At 44.0% G+C, this 20,127-nt stretch overlaps 1 protein-coding gene across 1 annotated transcript in view; it reads right to left on the bottom strand.

Annotated features, from left to right (window-relative positions):
* Positions 1-20,127, bottom strand: part of ADAMTS17 (ADAM metallopeptidase with thrombospondin type 1 motif 17) — a 154,833-nt gene that overhangs the window by 76,532 nt on the left and 58,174 nt on the right. The window contains exons 8-9 of the mRNA XM_066328254.1: positions 19,307-19,412; positions 497-637 (exon numbers count right to left, since the gene is read on the bottom strand). Of these exons, the coding sequence (XP_066184351.1) occupies positions 497-637; positions 19,307-19,412 (247 nt within the window). The remainder of the gene's footprint in view (positions 1-496; positions 638-19,306; positions 19,413-20,127) is intronic.

The raw sequence follows: 20,127 nt of genomic DNA, 5'->3' as shown, positions 1-20,127 counted from the left end.
AACAATTGAATACGAAGAGCTGAAACATGGATGCAGAGGCAAAGAAGTTTACAGTGAACTGTTTTAGACCAACACTCACTGAGGAGTGAGAAAACGCATCAGAATTACCTCCAGGCAAAGCCAAGTTTCAATAAAATAAAAGCTATTTAATAACAAGACAGTTAAAGCCACAGCATAAAGCAGCATCTTTAAGCAGAGACTTCTGCAGGCCACCTGCACACAGATTTCTGTCATTGCAAACTGAAGTGCATTTTCTGTAAAAAGAATATGGGACTTTTAAAAAGCTGTTACCAGCACATTGACAACTGCACGAAATTCTTCTGCCTCTTCTCAATCCTCAGTTTTCAGGGGATATTGCAATGAAGACAGATTGAAATTTGCACACCCTAATGACACATGTACACTTCTTTAAAAGGAAAATTGTTAATACTTTCACTTTAAAGCAACCAAGTGGATTCTTGCCTGGTAGGATTTTTGACACTAGCACAATCCTTACTTTAGGAAGTTTTCGAGGTCGTCTCGGCTGCAGGAAGACCAGGAAAGGTCACTTGGGTTCCTGCCCTTCACCCATTCTCCAGACATAATGTGAGACCTCCCAGCACAGGGCTGATGATCATCATCGTGGCTCATTCCCATGCTGTTGGATTAGAACAATACAAGAGAAAAAAACCTCTTAAGTTATGATGTGAGTTTCTCGTTTCCCACTGCCCTTAGCAATGACGCTCTCAGCAATTAACAGGTGAACAACATGCTGCAGATACAACACACAATCAGTCAGGTCCTGCCCTGGGCACCTGTTCAATAAATGAACTAGAGGTCCCTTCAATTTATCCATTGCCTTAATTTCACGAAGTGTTTGGTATTTGTGTGTTTGAAGCACTTAAATGTGACTCTCATGGACTTTCCTCCCAGGTTTTATGAGAAAGGAACCTGGAGAAGTGATGTAGCTCAGAGAAGGGTGTCTGCTGGAGTATTTACTGAAAATTTAGGATTGCTCTCCCCAATCTAGTGGACAGGATCCCTACAATTACACTGAGAGAATGATCTAGAGATGAACCTACTTTGTTCTTGCACCAGTGTGCATTTGGAATATACTGTTAGGAACAACATTTTTCTAAATTAGTGGTATTGTACAATCATCTAACTTTGAGGGGAATCATTTTTTGAGTGGTGGGTTGGATCAGATGGTCTCCAGTGGCCCTTCCAACCTCAGTTAGCCTCTGACTCTGTAATAGCAGTGTTCAGACTGGAGCCTGAGGCAAAGCCAAGCCCCATTTCTAAGCACTGTCCAAACAAGCACCAAGACTGCCCCATGCCCATCTCAGCAAGGACAGAATGTGACCCACTCAGCAAAACAAACCATCTAAACAAACAGCAGATTGTGTTGTATAAATACACAGAAGAATTCAAACACATTCAGTGAGGATTTCCAAAAGGACTCAGAAACAGAAACGTGTTACTTCAACCTGCATCCAACTTCCCCCTCAGGGCCCTTCTATCATTAGGGGAGTGTTCATCATTGGGCTGCAGGTCCAGGTTCAGAATAAATCCCTGCTGCCACTATGGGAAGGTGAGACAACACTGCTGCAGGTAAAACTTTGTGAAGAGGGAAAAATGGTGTGACCAAGGTCACCTGTTACACTCCGTCCTACACTCAGCCCATCACACCAACCTGCCTGGCACAGAAAGTGAGTTAAGGATTTTCCATCCTACTTCAAAATGAACATTAAAATCCTTTTTCAGAATCATACAGAGTAATAACTCTTTGAAACAGTAACACTCCTCCAATTCCAAGGTGAAATGGAAAACAATTTTCAGAAGAAAGGCGCCTTCTATGGCCAGTGTCACTTTGTAGCAAAACATCACCAATTTGGGGCTGTAAACACAGAACTCACTGGGTCTCCAGCTGGCTGGCTGAAGCAAGCCAGAAACAGTCCCTTTAAATATGCACTGTTTAATCCATGCTATTTCCTACAAATCTGAGGCTCCTGTTTGCTTTCTGACTGTGCTCTTGGCTTTGCTTCTCCCCAGTCCTGGGACTCGACTGTTCAGAGCCCAAACACGACATCCATTTCTAGTTGCAATGAACCAAAACCCACTTCAGCACTTTGATAATTATGGCTTAGATTAAACCACCATTTCTGCTATTTTTAGCTTACAGTGAAGATTATATGGTGGAGTCTATTATTTTAGGTTTATCTCCAGGGACATTATTATTATTATTTCTAGCAAAAACTACATTTAATATAATTTTTAGACTCAGAAGTTCATAGTTACTCTTGTTTTTAAACCTTTGTGGTTTTTGAACACTGCAGAAACACTAACATCAATGCACATTTCGTTTGATGCATGCAGGAATAATCTAACAGTCTATTAGTAATTCTAACTTCAAAACAGTAAAGAGTGAAATTCCTGCTCCACTGAAGTGAATGGGAGTTTTGCCATTGACTTCAATGGAGCCTGGGTTTCACTCCAAATATTTTACCCATGTTGTTTCTGCACACAGAGAAAACTCCTCACATGCTAGGATTAAAGTTCCAGCAGCATTTCTCCAATGCAAATAAGCCAATCTAAAGATTGTGTTCCTGAAAGTCAGGAAAGGAAGGGCTCAGTACCATGAAGCAAGGGATGTGAGCTTGTCAGGAATCTTCCAGAACAAAGCTTGCCCCAAAATACCAGTTTAGAAGGCTCATGGGCATGCAGCAATCCTGTTAACTTTTCTAAGGTAGACCAGGCAGGTTCCTTGCAGCTTGTCTGCTTTGTGACTGCCACAGTGCTGAGACTCAAAGCTGGGTCCTTTTTGGGTTTCTACTGATTCTGTGGGATGGGATCTGGCAGGCCTCCTGTTCTGGCAGCTTCCTGAATGGTTTCCTGGTCAGCTGTTCCCCCTCAAAAGGCTGAAAACAAATCATCTTCCTGACTTTCCAAGTGCTTTAGGATCCCTGATTTCATCCCTTCCAGAAAAGTCTAGTGTTTGGTCTCGGGTTGTTAATTTAGAAATGTTTTCTCTTTCCAATTAGCTTCAATTATCTTTTGTAAAATATGTTGAAAATGAGATTTTGTTGGCAAAAAACAAGGACAGCATTTTACTAATAAGTACATTCCTGTCCTTAACTTTATTTTAAACCTGACCTCATGGAAGATGTCTTGCCTAGGACAAATGCTGAGGCTGCCAGTCTTTTGTGGGATGCTTTATTTTGCAGGAGTTTTGAGGCAGAAAATGTATTGCCCATAAAGAATGAATCAAAACTCACCCCTCAAGTTATTTACAGGCTTCTTCTGAAATTCCTTCAATTCTTACATGTGTGGAAATCTACCCATTTTGGAATCATTCCTGTTTTGTTAACAGAAATACTTTTAAAAGTCATAAGCATAAAGGAATTGAGCCTGAAAGGAATACCTTTATTGGTATAAAGCAAAAGAGCTTTGCCAGTTTACAATAGGTTGGGATCTGGCCTCAAGGTACACAGGCAACCCCCCCTGGCCTCTCAGTGATGAGTTTCTGGTAGAATGAAACCAGCAACACCTTTGGAGCCTGTTTTAATTGGCAATGCAGAACTTTTCTCAGCATCTACTTTACCTTACAATGACTCACTTGAGAAAATGATTAAATGACCTGCAGGACTAAGGCATACCCTAGCATGCTAACACATTCTTTTCTGAAGTTCAAGGGTCTCCAGCTACATCAAAGGGGCCAGGTTTCCCTAAACACGTAGTAAATGCAATGCCATGCTGGTTCTTTTCACTAATGAATAGTCTCCCTCCTTTTAATAGAAATAAATGGGACAGAGCAGTGTGTGTTTGTACTAAACACCAGTGCAAACTGAATCCATAGTTTACATTTCATTTGTGACCATCTAATCTTACCTGCTATTCAGAATTCACCTGGAATTAGAAGCAGGTAATCAGTCTCTTGAAATGTTCTGCCTTGGGAAGTTCTATTCTTACATAAACTGATCTTGAACAAAGAGTTGATAAGAAAAGCTCTTAGATTAGAAGTAGCAATGTCAAAATGACACTGCACTGCCCTGCAAACCCACTGCCCTATGTGCTCCCTGAGACATAAATGTCCATTTTATCAAAAGCCACAAACAGATGCTGCCTGTTACCCTTTCCAAGGCCAGCAGAGCCATTAGGGATGAGCAGGACTCAGTTTCCCTTTGTGCTGTTATACCACAGTCACTCCTCCATCCCAACCCCACAGGAAACTTCAGCCTTTCAGTTCATCACATTCCCCTCCTGAAGACAATGAGATTCCACAAAGGCAAGCAAGGACAGCTCAGACTGTCCTTCAGCTCTTCAACTCCTTTCATTCCATGTTTACTCAGAGTAAGCACCCTGGGACTCTGGTTTCACACTCCTTGCTTCTTTCCTAATATAAATAATGCATTTCCTACCAGTCAAACACACCACGGCCTCACTAGAGGAGTCCTGCAGCACATTTACTGCTGCTCATCATGTGTGAGGCCAGGAACAAGCTGACCGACCAGTTTGAGTCCTGACTGTTAACATAATCACAGCAAGGCAAATCTGATCAGGAGTCACAGGGAGGCAGCAACAACAGATCTCTTTGATGCAGTTTTTTTGGAGAGCAAGGCTTTAAAGTAGCACTGCTATGAATAAAAAGTAGCATGATGTCTCTGGGAGCCCTGGCCTCCCTGAAGCCTGTGCAGTAATCAGAACTGGGTCAGGATGCCAGAATTACACTCTGGGCCTGAGCTGGCCAATTTCTTGTGTAACTCTTTTAAGCTAAACTCAATTACCAGCCCTCTGTTTTCCCACAGCAATGCTGAACGAATGCACTTGCTTTGTTTGTTTGGGTCATTAGTGGAGTTTCTCCTCTAGACAGTTAATGTAACTAAACTGCTCTGTTTACCCTTGGTGTGTTTTCCAGTGTTTCCTGTTATTCTTCACAAGCCTGAGCCAAAGTGCACCAAAGCCTGTGGAAAGCCTCCTACTGCATCCAATGCACGGCTGCACCTCAAGGTTCTTGAGGTCATGTACCAAATCTTCACCAGAACCACTGTGATCCTCAATAAAAAACCCAAATCTGAGTTAGAGGATAATGCCAAGGGCTGGTTGAAACTGATTCAGGAGATGGTTAAAATCTTTCCAACAGCTGCAACTCTGGCTGGTAAGAGACCACTGGAGAAATCTCCAGGACTCTTATCATTCAGGGAGAGATATGAAGTTGGGACTAGAGGTAAGTTTGATAGAAAATACCAGCAGCAGCACCAGCAGCACTTTTCTTCAGAAACAGGGTAGCAACTGAAAGAGAGAAATATGAAGAAAGGAAAGAAATATGAAGCCTGAAGAAAAGACACCCAGAAGTGGAAATGCCATTAATTAAGACCACCTCCATCACCTCCCTCCGAAAGTCAAACCATTCCATTTGCCTGCAAATAATTTGGCGTGAGTCAAATGCTGGATCACTTTAGAAACTCTCGGCTATCAAGGCTACCCAAGGTGTCCTGGCTGTCACCCCAGCTGCTTATTAAACATGCATGACAAACAGTTGATTGCTCTCCACACAACTGCACTTACCTCAGCCACCACTTCTCCAAGGGGCAGGGAGGATGTCCAGCTGCCAAGAAGGAAATGAGGACAGCAGGCTGTCTCTCCCTCCCACAGACAGAAATCCAAAGAACCAGCTCACAGAGAGCTGTGACTGTGTAAGTTCAGCAACACATTAAATAGGAAGAGCTCCTTGGGGCAGCCCTGCAGACCAACATGGCCTCAGAGAACTGAGCAAAGGGCCCATTACAGCTGTATCCCAAAAACAGGGGGAGAAGGAGCAGGCAGAGACATGCTTCCAGGGAAAAGTTCAGTGCGAGCACTAAGGTTTAATCATTTTTGGCTGATACTTGATTGCTGGACAGCATGTTTTCTCTACCTGTGACATGCCATACCCTGCAGATGTTCTCCTCAAGGCTTTGTTTCTGCAAGGGAACATTGCTATGAGCTAGGCAGTACCAGCCTGGCACATCACCACTGACCTCAGAACAGAATATGAGAGAAGTCATTCCCTGTGACCCAGCTTGCCGTGACTCACCCACAAGTAATCCAGCATAAAATGCAGAGCCAGGACTAAGCACAACATTTCTTTCTAAAGCCCACTGGAGGAAAATAAATGCAAAAGGAGGGCAGACTGAACAACATCTTCACAGAGTGGGAGAGGCAAGGGAGAAGGGGAGCTTTAATTTTTCTGCTGTGGCATGTCAGTGTGGGCAGGATGACAGTGCCCCACACAAGGACAACTATTTAGACATGCACAAATGCCATCTGTTTTTCCATATGGAAGACAAAATTTCTCCCCTTCCCACCTCCTATCAGGTCTCAATGAAGGTTTGAGAAGGGAATCCCATCTCTACAGTGCATCCAATGTCAACCACAAAGGAAGATGCTGGTATGGAAGGAGGTTACACAGGATGTGTGGCTGGCAGCTGAGAAAGTTAAACATGGCCATGAAACTCAAATCCAAACAGGTCACTAAGCAGAGGATGTACATCAACAGTTCTCAGCAGCTCCTGCCTGGGGCTGGGTTTGAACCAGGAGTGGGAGACAGACCCCACATCATCCAGCCTGTGAGCTGTCCACTCCCAAACTGAGTTCAATGTTAGGAATTTTTATTAACATTTGAAATCGAAGCTGCATCACTGGAAAGATGCCTACTTCTGAACTGGTTCAACATGTTTAACGTTTCAATATAAAATGCTGATCATCTTGCAAGTTACGAGGTTTCCATCCAGTTGAGAATAAAGGTGTAACAGAGGAAGGAGTGAAGTGGGAGTGCTCATTTGAGCTGGAATTGTAATAGGAGCTGTAGTGCAAAGTGAGGACAGTAACTCTGAGAGGGTGACCCAGGGAGGTGAAGCCTCTAAGAGAGGCAGAGACGGCCCAGAGATGTCAGAGGGGGCCAGGAGAGGCTTGGACAAACTAACAAATCCTGGGAAAGTGATGAGGAGAGCTGAGTTCCGACTGTGGGTGGAGGCAAGGAAACATCTTGTGCACACCTTCCTACAAAACCAGCGCCCACCGAGGCCACTGGCTTAATGGACAAAAGGCTTTTTCACCCTTTGCTTTTCAAACATGCAAACACTGTTTCTTAAATATGATTTGACTATTCCAGAAACTGTCAGGAAGACTTTGAGGAGCTGTGATGAAGAGAGGGAGATGATCCTACTGAAAGGAGGAGGCTGGTCATTGTGTACACAGTGTTATCTAGAACAGTGATGGGTGCTGTATTTTTGATTTTTTTTTTTAATCAGGAAAGTCAACATTTAAAGGGAGCCATGACTACTGGACTCGTGTTTTCATAACCAAGTTTATGTCACTCTCCAATAATGAAGTAACCAGATATTTTATATGGTTATCTACTCATCAAGCAGCCAGGAAGTCAACAACAGCGAGTGAGAACACACGAACGCCTATGGTGAATAACAGTGTGGAAAGCTGTGGTTTATTCAGCTGCATGACAGATCCAGCCCTTTATGATATGGTTTTCATTTAAAAAGAATTAGCTCTTCTGGAAGAGGTTGGAATCTGGAAGGCAGCAAAGTACAAGCTTGTGCCGCAAGGGACAAAGAGCACATAGGTGACATGGCAGGGACAGACAGCACACGAGTGACATGGCAGGGACAGACAGCACACGAGTGACATGGCAGGAACAGCACATGAGTGACATGGCAGGGACAACACGAGTGACATGGCAGGGACAGACAGCACATGTGTGACATGGGAGGGACAGACAGCACATGAGTGACATGGGAGGGACACGCACTGTGGTCTTGAACCCAGAAGCTCACTGGTATAAACACCAGTCTTTTACATGGTTTGACTGAAGTCTGACCAAGGCCACGAAGAACAAGGTGAATCAACTCAGGATCCTCTCCCCAACAACATCACAGGCCACATTATTGACTCTTTTCTCCAGCAGATATTGGCTCACGGGACTCTCTCTGTGCAGCCCTTGCTGTTTCACAGAATGAGTGATTCACACAGCGCAGGCATTGCCTGATGTATTCCAGCACTTTTGGTGAGATGAAGGAATCCAGCTGCAAAGCAACTGAACATCCACCATTCCAAGGGCCTCCCTCCACTGCTTTTGATTTCTAGGATGTGGCCTCTGCATTTCAACCTTCTCCTGAAAAAAGATTCACAGTTTCTGATAAGAACTGCCAGGTTCTGAGGCTACAGGGGCAGAAAAATGAGTGTTCCACCAAATACAAAGTCCTACAAAATGCCTAAATTGATCAATATATATACAAATAAATTTGGCAGAAACTCAGCATTGAAGAGGTAGCATTACCTCAGGAAAACACCCTTCTGCCCTCTGATATCAATATTCCCTCCTTTCCAAGACCCATTTAGCATCTTGCATGAATCTTCCCTATCTCCTTCCCTAAAGTTCTGTCCCATCTCCATGCAGGCATCCAACCACATGCTGAGCATTTATTCCTACACTTTCATGCCTTTCACACCTGCCAAAATCACACGGCAAATTTCTGACACAACAGCATCAGTAGGAGCCAAGCATTGCTTTAATTCCTTCAATCAATCCCTGTTGAAGAGCTGAATATAAATATATCCAAAAACACTCACTGTACAACATGGATCAGTGACTCTCTATGGGAATCTCTTGTCTCACACTGGCTGTTTGTCATGATCACAGCTGACCCTAAAGCAAGAATAAATTTATCTGAGGATGTCTCCGTGAAAATACTTGCACTAAACTGTTTCCTTCCCCTCCAAGCAATTAAATCCACTTCTTGGACATACAAAATTCCTTCTTTCTCACTTGCTCCAATCTGGTTTCAGAACACAGAGAGCTGTTGCAGAAGGAGCACAATGACTATGAATGAACCAGTGGTGGGCAGAGAAGGACTGCTCATTGCACAGAGGCTGCTGTGCTCCATCTGTAGCTCCTTGTTTCTGGAAAGCACCCTGGGGCACGGCAGAAGGAACAAGCTGAAGGGTAACAAGCTGTTTGCTTTCAGCACTGCCTGAAGTGGGTGAGAACGAGACCTCCGAAAATGTGACATGCATTTCCTCAGAAGATGAAAAGGGAATATAAATTGTAGGGTGGAAAAAAGACCAAACCCCGGGATAGCTGGGTGGGATTTCCCACCCACGAAGGAAGAGAGACAAAAGCTCAGTGAGCACTGACAGCCCTGTCACTCACAGTGTCAGAAACCCCAGGGGAAGCTCTGTGTGCAATCACTTTTCCAAAACTCCTGTGAAACCACTGAAAGCCTCCAGTCAACTGCATTAAATGACCGAGTGCCAAACCTGAATGCAGAGCTACAACACAAGACGCCCTTCAGAGAAAAGCAAGGAGAGGGGAGAGATGGTGTGGAATATTTGCCAAATACGTGCAACACAAGTAACCCAGATGTCCCACACGCTGCCCCATCAGGAAGCCACCCACAGCCCAGTGCTGGGGAAGTGGGACAGCCTTGGGAATGCACTGTAGGAGTCAGGAATGCTGGCTGCCTTCCCCACACTGGGAGATGAATTCTCCATTCCTGGAGGTGGGAAGGAGGAGATGGCCAACATCAAAAGACAAAAAGGTGAGGAGTGAATGCAATATATAAATTCTACCAGCATCGAGTGTTCTGCAGTCCCAAGACAAGGCAGTGGGTATGTGTTTTATGGCTCTCACAGCAGCAGAAGTCCTTCTCACAGGAATATTTTTCATCCTCTTTCTTGGTCCGCATTGTCAATCACTGTGGGCTCACAGATTCAGGGCAAGAAGAAATCCATCCTTATGTGACCCTCTTGCACTGATTCACCCACACAACAGGTGATTCCAGTGGACAGTAACAAACCTCCAGGCTCGCTTCTGCTTCCAAAAATGAGAAAAACCCACCAGAACTGACTAGGAAGAAAGCTGCATAGGAGATGCATGATCCAATTCTAAAATTTTGTTTCCAATAGAGGCACTTCCATACACCAGCTCCCTAAACTCCTGGGGCTTTTCATAATGGTTCAGCTGGTAAAATAATTCGCAATACCAGAACCACCTGGCCTTGGCTGCTTGTAAATGATTGTAGAAGTTCAGCAAGTTATCTCAGTTTCACTCATTTTATCAGCAGGGAGAGACTCGGTATCAAACAGGAATGCTGCAAATTATGGCTTGGTATCAAAGCAGTTTGGAAATGATATGTTCAGACCAATACTGAAGTGAAATTCTTTGGGTATTGGGTGTGCCTGGTTGCCTACAAACCTTAATGCTAATGAAGCCAAGTTTGCTTTCATATTGTCTAAGGAAGGGACTTGAGGAAAGTAAAAAGCTTCTTGAAAAGACACTCTTGCTTTGAATAACTTTGGCTTGAACATACTAACATGAAGAAAAATTACAGAGAAAAAAAAATGTCTGTTATTTTCATAAGAAGACACTGTTTCAGAGGGTCTCTATCTGATTAGAGGTGCAGGGTATGTGTGATTTAACCGGTGACAGCTTTCTCAGGATGTGTATGAGCTTTTCTCATGTTATTCTATTCACTGTGCTCAACAGGGCTCCTGCAATCACACATTTGGAAAACCAGGTAAGGTTACTTCAACACACACCACAAACAGCTCAGAAGGAGCTGCAGGTATGGAGGGTAGTCCTTAAAGTATAAAAAGAAAATATGAATATATTCCTAAGCAAACAAGTTGGCTTTTTCTATGACTGGAGAAACCTCTCAGGCTCATATCTGAATTAGTACTGGAAATGTGTCAATAACAGGGAAATAATGGAGAAAGAGGTAAAATATATACATAGTGCAAGTGATACTTCAAATGAAGAGATGGGAAGTGATGCTTGTGCACACAGGCAGGAAAGCTGATGACAAAGTCATTTTTATAATGCTCCTGTAGGAAAATTCAGTTTGCAGCATTTCTTTAAAGGTACTAAATGCAACCTGCACCTTTATCAAAATTTGCCCACTTCTGACCATGGTGACTCATGATGGATAGTAGGAAAGAGTTCTGCCTTCTTGGACTAAATCTACCCCATGTTACACAGCAAGCAGCTCTACTTGAGATAAAGGAGGAACCAGACAGGAAAGAATTCACCCATTGAAAAGTGCTGGTGGTTGTGTTTTCAGGAGGCAGAAAGGAAGCTGTGCTTTTCCTTTGAAGGAAAGATACTTTCCCTAAGTACAGAGACTACCTGCACTAAGAAGCAAACTGCTTCTAGGGAACATTTCTTTATCTTGCAGCCTAGTTTTACCGTGTGCAAGTAAAATGAATACTTAAAAGGTAGATTAGAAAGCTGCCACTTCATCAGCTGTCTCCAGAGTGACGCTGGCAAACAGCAGGGTGGGAGGAAAGGAGCCCAGCAGGGAGCAGGTGGAAGAGCCAGGCAGGATTTGGGCTGTCACTGGCAGGTGAGAAACAGCACCACAGGGTGGACATGAGAAACTCCTGAGAGGTCAAACTGTCCCAAATGTGGATAAGATGTGGTGTATAAGATGAGCAGCCCAGTGGGCTTTGGAGCAGAGAAAGAAGGTACAGTGAAAACCCCTCATTTTTAAGGCCCTGAGCTAATTAGAGCCCAGCAGGAAGGAAACTTTCCAAGAATGTCAGACCAAACCATTATGATCAGATTCCCTTCGCTTTGATTTGTTTTACCTAGCCAAAAACAAAAGCAGGAAACTGTGGGCTATTCTCCTCTTTTTTATGGAAACTGGGGTCGAAGTAAAGACACAGACAACAAACTCCTGCTGGGCTGGAGCCAGCAATGGAAAGAGGCCCAGCATCCAATGTAGGGAGGATTTTGCAAATGGAAAGGGATCACTGAGAACAAAGCAGGCCTGTTTATTTCATTTCTCCAGTAAACTCCTTTTTGCTGAATTTTATTTCCCAACACAACTACTGGCCAAGAGGCAGCCAACCCTGTTCCACCCCAGCACAGCCTTCCACTGACGTAACAGCTAAAGGGAACCACATTTTTAGAGGCAACAACATTTCACTGCTGCTGACTTACTACCAAAGGCTTTTCCAAGTGACAGTCTGGGATTTATCACCTTCCCCAGCTCGGGAAGTCATTTTCACCTGGAACCTGTTGAACCCAGCAGGCCAAGCAGACAGCACGGGTTACAGGCTATTGGAACCCAACTGCTAGTGGAAAAGTAAATATTTCATCTAGATCGCTGCCCTTGTATAAAAACAAATTATTATTTGGTAAATGGCACTTACAAACCTAATATTTCCTGTGCTGGTGTGCAGGGGGAGGCTGCACAATGGGGACTTGTACTGTCCCTGTGTTTTGGGTCACTGGGTGCACCAGGCTGTTGCCAGCAGAGCCAGTGGAGTATGAAACCAGAACCTTCATGGCAGGAAGCAGATGCAAGGTTTGCCAAATCATTACGGCCCAGCTACTTAACACAGCCCTGGCTTACTCAGCAGAGAAAGCCTTCAGAAAGAAAGGCAGAGCTGGCAAAGCTACAAAGCTATTGATTAAACAAAAATTGTGTTTCTAAATGGCTGTCGTTCGCCCGTTTGGTGCAGTTTTATTAAGTAAAGCTGTACAAGATGCTCAAAAACAAAGAAATTAGAGGGACTGCAAGGGAATGCTGCTTCCCTAGGGATTAGACAGAGATCTTTCACAAAGCAGAGAGTAAAACCATAGAAACCCTTGCCCAGAACTAATGTTTGCCACAAGAGTGCAGAAAGCAACGGGACGTGGACATTCCCACGCCCAGTTCCAATGTTATTACATTCCAGTACTGTAAATAAACTTTCAAATTTGGATGGTACAAAGGTGAGAGAGATAATCATGACAGAGGGAAGGTACCCTGACACCATGCCAGGATTGGCAGGTTCAGTAAATGCACCTGGAAATATCTTGCAGCTTTACATAAAACTAAAAATCCACACTGAAACCGAGGCCTATCCAGAGCATGATCCCACCAAACCTCTCCATTTCTCCTCCTTGATGTTCTTTTCCTCTGTATGATTTTTGTATGCCATTTTCTTGTTTTAAAATTTTTCTCTGTGTGATCCCACTGCCATTGCAAAAACAACCTGCCCAGACAAGGTCAATACCACTATTTCTGGCACTCAGCTTACTCAGGTAAGTATTCTTACTTACAGGTGTCCTGTACTGTCCTACAGTGGGCCAACACACTTTCTGTTTAGTGCTGCTCCACCACTACCTCCTCCCCAGGTTAAATCATCCATGCTGGCAGAAGTCTCCACTGATTTTTTTTTTTAAATATGTTTAAAGCTGTCTTTGATCTCTGCTTCCTTTTGACTAACTTAGGACATGGTTTTTTAGAAAGTTATTATCAAGCTACTAAGGTAGATAATAATAATAATAATAATCTGTTTTATCTAAAACAGATCCTTCAGTGTGTTACCACAAGTGGAAGAAGCATCTCCTGAAATTCTAGGACATACCTATTCTTTCTCTGAAGCAGAACCTGTTATTAAGTAACTGCTTTGGTTAGATCATACCACTCTGATGTACAAGCACATATCATGAAACAGGCAGTGTTCCATTATGTCCTTTGGAGTTGTACAGAGAAGGGCAACTTAACTGTGAAAATGTGCTAGCAATTATCTGTGGAAGAAGAATGAAACCTGGGAGGAGGGGAGCACGAAAAGGGAGCCTGGGAACACGGAGGGAGAGACATTCCTCAACAGATTTACAACACAAATGGCAGAAAATAAAATTAGCAACTCCAGGGTGGGTGCGGACTGCTGCCAGCATTTTTGGCCAGCCTCAGGGTATGTCTACACAGCAGCCAGTCACTCCCAGTACCCCTGAGACTGCAATATACTGGAACAGCTCCGTCCTCCTGTGAGATTTCAAGGGGAGATTCTGGCACCAGGAGAACAGCCTGGGGCAGGCACTGCCTGAGTCCAACTCTCCGGCTACTCAGGGAGTCGTGGTGCAGCAAAGTCATTAATACCTGAGCTTGCTAGAATGGAGCCTGCATGGGATGGCCTCTGGCTGCAGTGCTCCTTGGGATCCAACTGACCTCTATTTTCCACCACTCCAAGCGCAGAGATGTGAGTTCTGACACTCAGCATGGTCAGAAGGGCCACACAGGGTTTATGAAGGCACCAAGGGAACCACAGCTCCCCAACACAAGGCAGGATCTGGACCCAAACTGCCAGCAGAGCCACTGGAGAGGTTTGTCCAGCCACTGGAACCATGCTGGCAGCCACAGGCTCCATCCCTGAGCCATCCATCACTGGATGTTACCCTACAGACACACAAGATGGCCATCTCTTGGCAAGAGCTCTCTCTTACAGTAAAATATTAATTCACAGGAGTGAATAAGATGCCTGTGGGCATGTGTTAAAGTAAAGGCTTTAACTACATACTGAAATACTACCCTGTGAATAGAAGTTTGGCTTCATTTGCAGCACAGAGGGAGCAAAGTTATAAATGAAGTTGTCTGGATAACCCTGAAACTGAGACTTTGGTGCTTCTGCATGTTTGATTCTACAGCTTAAGTAATGTTGGTTTTTGTGCCATTTGGGAGGTATGAAATAACCTGGGGACACATCGGTATATTTCTGCAATAGCAACAAAGAAAAAGATTCCACAGAAATTCAGGTCAGGCCTGATAAATGTGGGACTAACTCTGAGAAACACAGAAAAGAAAAAGAAGCCCAGCTGAGAAACCTGTTTAAAAACAAGGTTAATGTTTAAAGTCAATCAGGACAGAAACTACACTCAGCTGCCTCCACTGGCAGAGCCCTGAGATGAAGGGTTAGACTGCTGAGCTGCTCTGCTCTGGAAAAGACAGAAGGGGTTTTGGCATTTTTTCTTTCAAAACAGCTTCTCAGCTCCCACATTCTGCACCTCAATGTTATAACCCCAGGATAAAAGAAGAGGATTCTTAGCAGAGGTCCCTCCACTTCTCCATGGCTTCCAGAACCACTGCCTTTGCCCCACCACCATGATTTGGCTGTCTGGCTCCAGCGCTGCTGGCACTGTTCTGACTGGAATGGCAGGACAGGCTGATGCAGAACAAGGAACAGGTTTCTATCAGCACAGTGTGCACTCTGCAGCATTACCTGTCCTCAGATCTGTCACATTTACTGGGGCAGTCCTCAGCTTCCACATGGAACTTTTCATTTTTAAAACACATTATGATCAATTATTTATAAATTGTGGGGCAGGGGACAATTTCCTGGTTGGTTCTCAGGAATCTTGACCAGCTGCACCCCAGTGACTGGGCTTTGCTGGTGTAAATTGTTACAGGGCATCATTCTGCACCCCTGGGGTCTGCTCAGGGACATTCCTCCTCAGCAATGTTTTCACATTCTGGCACATCTGCATGAATCTCTCTGCTGAGTGCAGAACTACACAGATCAGGGAGGCCAACGTGATCTACAAGTTCATCAGCACAAATACCAGGCCACAAAGGGAAGATCCAGAGTGCTTTTCCTTTACCTGCAACGCCACAATGCTTGAGACACACCATAAAGGCCATACTCATAATGTAGCAAATAATTATGCACCCTGAAGTATTTTTAACCAAGCTACAGCTATCAATTCCTAACATCTAAAGCAAATAAGCATACTGGAGAGAAACCTGCTGGTTCCAAACCCTTCTCTTGTCTGATTCCAAGCCCTGAGCTGTTTGGTTTGTGCATTATGGGCTTTTACCTTTGGACTCATTTTTGTCCTCATCTGTTTCAGCTTCAAGTTTGAGGCCATGTGGTTTCAGGCTGTTGGCAAGAGCCAGCTCCTTGCTTATTGTCAGTTGATTTTAATCCCCTTTCCTAAGGGCATCTGCCCCAGCGTGGCTCCCAGCCACACCACCTCGGGCTATTCTCTCCCCATCCAGGCAGTGCCAGGTTCTGCTGGCTCATGAATGGGAATCTTCCCTCCTCACCCAAGCCTGCCCCCGTCCCACAACAGGAAAGCTGAGGCTGTTGAAAGAAACAGGGATGGCAACAAAGCTGGCATTGTTGTCCCGAAAAACCACTGGCTGCAGCCCACCGCGCTCCGGCCGGGATAACGGATACACGGCTGAATCCCAGCTTTGGTTTCAAAACACTTATTCCACTTTTTCTTTGGAGAAGGACTTGAAAATTGTAACAAAGTCACCGCTGTAAGGCAGAGAGGGAACTAGGAGCGGGGGGGAAGTGGCACTGTGTTTCTCCAAGTCGGTTGTTCAGGGTGGTCTTTGGGGTGTGAATCTCAGATCAGCCTCACACTGGTGCAGTTCACAGAGGCAGAGGAGGAGGAGGGAAGCACCAGTCAGGATCTTGGTGACAAAAGTGGGGCACTTTTAAGCTTTTACTGATGGACTTGCCCTGCAAGTCTGAGGAGAGATGAGAGTAAGAAATGCTCAGTGTTCATATTAAGTTTATAATATGAAGGTCTCAGACTCATACATTTTAAGATTTCAGTGACCACTCTGATCTCTGGGTCTTCCCTTCTGTGTAGGTCAGGACTCCACCCAGCAAACCCCGGATAAAATCCAACAAACTGTGCTTACACTCAAGTGTGCTGTTTTAAAAGACATCCACTACTGACCCAGCTGACTGAAGGAACAAGGCTTGCTGAGGGTCCTGTCCTGTGTGGGAAGAAGTTTATGATTTGCAGCCTCAATACACATTCACTGGGCTCCTGTTAGCTTTTTGTAACATCAAGACTCTCCTCCAGGATCCTCTGTAGAAAAAATTGTATCTTAATACAGATGGATGTTCCCTTTGTGTCCATGGATCAAAACCATCAGTACAGACTTGAAGATTTAAATACCAAAGTCATGTCTCTCACCCCATCGTCAAGCAACAACCTCACAGGTTAAACCTGAAGATGAACTTTCATCCTTCAACTTTCATAGGAACTATTTCCTCCTAATGGACCTATTTAATGGTGTCTCCATGTTTTCACAGTGCAGCTGTCCGGAATAGTGTTTTTTGCAGCCAGTCCAAATGACATTAGTGGCAGATTAGGAATCTGACACATCAATTAGTAATCCATTCACTTTTTCCAAAGTCCACATCAGAAACTATCTGTGAATGCCAAACTGGGCTTGTGATCTCCACAGACATTTGTTAGTCTTAAGGAAAGAATAATAAATCTCAGCTTTTCTACACTCATAAGGAAATCAGACTTCAATAAAGCTCAAAATTATGGCTCTCCAAAATTTCTATTTTTGCCAATATGGACGTAAGTTTTGATTGGATTTTGTTTTAAATTAAGAAACTTGCACCTAGTTTTCCTTGGTTTTCATTTTTAAAGCTCAGGTCAGCTTCGTGTTCATGTCTGCAATGGATTTCCTTATATTTCACTCAAAACCTCTGAGTTTTTAAGTAAAGTCTGCAAAGAATTCTTCTATTTGGACAAGATGTGCTGAAACAGGACTGCTCAGAGCATCTTACTGCAATTTAACACCAGAAGAATAAGGCCTGACACCTCGTAAGGTCAATGAAAAAAATGCTGTTGGCCTCCAGAAAGGCACCAGTCAACAGCTCAGAGGTTGCAATTAGCACCCAGGCTTTGGTGGGTGACAGCACAGAGGGATGATTTTGATGTTTAGGTTGGGGGGTGACAGACATGGCATTTCAACCCCTCTGTTTTGATTTGGTAACGCTGGAAGTTGATTATGCTGCTGGTGGCAAGGCAGAGGAGGCAGAAGGGTTTGCCCCAATGTGTGACAGAGAATTGCAGCCCCTTGTGGAGTAACAAAACCTGGAACATGTCCCTGAACACTTGTGGCAGCAGAATCCTCCCAACAATTTTCGGCACAGATGGAGAGCTGTATCTGAAAGCATTACATCTCCTATTTATGATGGGGATGTTTTGCAAGGCATTATTAGAAGGAAGCTTGTCAGCTCTGCTGAGAAACTTGGCAAACACCAGGGCAGACCAGCCTCACTCTTTCACACAGCTGGATTTTCTGCAGCTCAAGTATTTTTCCCCTCTTGCTCTTGGCCCATCCAAAGATGAGTGCTGAATTTCCCTTAGCATTACCCACAGGTTAATTTGTTATTAAGTTTAGGCTCAGTTTAACATCTTGGCGTGCAATCCAAATAAAACCAAACCCAAATGTCCTTCATTTCTGCTGAAACCACCCTTGGTTTGGCTCAGCTGCCTTTGGTGTCACTGGAGGGTGAACAGGAGATTCATTTTTGGTAGGTAACCTAAATATCCTACATGCAGCTTTGAAATACATTACCATAAAGTAATTATTTGTCATGGGATGAGATTGGCCAGAACCTGAACACGCTCCATTGGCTCTGACTTAGCTGTGAAATACTTCTCTGCAGGAAAGGAAGATACACCAGACACATGAGCTGTAGGAAGGGTGCAGAAAGAACTCAGGCACAACTTCTTACTACAGGACAAAAGTGGGATTTGGTGGTACGTCCAGAGAGGCTGAAGGAAGGAGTGCTTGAAAACCCCCCAGGGACAGTCCTGTCCCCTGTATTACTTTGTTCCTGGCCTAATTCTGTACCTTCCACAGTCTGACTGTGCCACTGCAGCCAGAGTGATGTCAATGGAAAGGGGGAAAAGCTCGTCAGTGTTACAAGTGCAGTGACACTGGGCCTGGAGAGCAGGGAACATGGAGCTGACCTTTGGTCAACTCATTATCTGCACTAAGAGGATGTGTGCAGCTGATTCTTCAGTCAGTTTTATTTTCTTCTGCCCATGGGATATTTATAGGCAGCTTTAAAGAGTCTCCAAAGTCACCTGCAGAAAGCACCCAGTAATCTCATTCTGCAAATTTCTGTCTGACTAGGACTTATCACGCTCTTTCCTGCTTTTTCCAGTGTGTTCAAAGGGTCTCACTCAGGTGTGATTGAGCTGATAAATCAAGTTATGGGATTTCTTTCTGCTGATCAAATAATTCTCCTTAAGGGCATTTCCAAAATATTGATGTTTACCATTTCAGTCACAGCAGATTACTTCACATGCAGAGATGAAACCATTACCAAACTATTTAACTATTAAAGTCCTTGACGCAGACACCTGAACTTCAGAGAAAACTCAGCAAGTTCAAAGATTTTGAAGCTCGTGTTAGTTTTGTGGACCTATTCTACACAGTCAAGAAAAGCAGAATTTGTCTTTACTACTGTCAGTCATTTAAGAGATTGAGGCTTCTTTGTGCTACTCAGAATCAGAACAGAGAGCTGAAAACAGGAAGATCAGCTAGAAAGATTTGTAAATGGGTGTGCTAAAATGGGTATTTACACAAGCCTCCTGAAAATTAAGTTATATATCAATGTGCTACATTTATGCAATCATAACAAACACGCCACACTAGTAATTGCACTTGTCTGGCCTGAAATAAAAGTATCCTGCAGTGGCATAAGTAAAGAAGGAAACAGAAGGACAAGTTCTCACTTGTGCCCAAGTTCATGTGCAATTGTGAATGCCAGATTGAGACCGTTGTCTTCAGCAAGAACACATTTTCTCTTGGCACTGCAGACACCTCCTAGGTAAGCAATTCCTGCAACAAAAACACAGAGAATGTTCCCATCAAATCCATGAAACAGCTCATTCACTCAAAACAGACAGCAGTAACAACCAAAGTGATAAAAAATGCAACCAGAATGAATGAAAACTATGAGAGCAGTTTCCATACAAAATCATCTGAGTAGTTTCTTCCTCTAGTGAAGAATCTTTCCACCCTAGTGAAGAATCAGTCCAGAGTTTTGTCAGACAGGAAATAAGTAAAACACACTCACCTTCACTGCTTTCGTTGGAAAATATATTCACTGACCCAAAAATTCATCTCAACTTGTCTACTAATGGCATCTACTACAGCATTAGAAGATGCAGTGAAAGAGCCTGAACAAGCATTTAAATGGAGATCTCTCAATTTTCAGAATTAAGTCAGGGAGAAGGAATAAAACAATAAAGCAGAAACTCTGAAAAGATCTTACATTTTCCTTTATTTTCATGCTTAAAAGAAAGTGAGAGTGTCAGCGCCAGGAGAGCTGGCAAAGTGCTGATGGTGAGTCACAAAGCCAATGTAGGTGGCACAAGTCTCCTGTTACTGAGTGGAATTTAGGATCTGATCCATGCACAGTATTCTCCTGTTTGTGTGGGCACCACGGACGGTTTGAGGCTGAGGCCAAAAAGGAATTCAAAAGTGACGGCATGAAACCTCTGCTATGGAAAAACAATGGTCCTCATCTGTCCTTGCTGCAGCCAGCCTGTCC

This window comes from Sylvia atricapilla, chromosome 13 (assembly GCF_009819655.1).
Source record: "Sylvia atricapilla isolate bSylAtr1 chromosome 13, bSylAtr1.pri, whole genome shotgun sequence".
Classification (NCBI taxonomy): domain Eukaryota; kingdom Metazoa; phylum Chordata; class Aves; order Passeriformes; family Sylviidae; genus Sylvia; species Sylvia atricapilla.
This window is presented reverse-complemented; position numbering and strand designations above follow the sequence as displayed.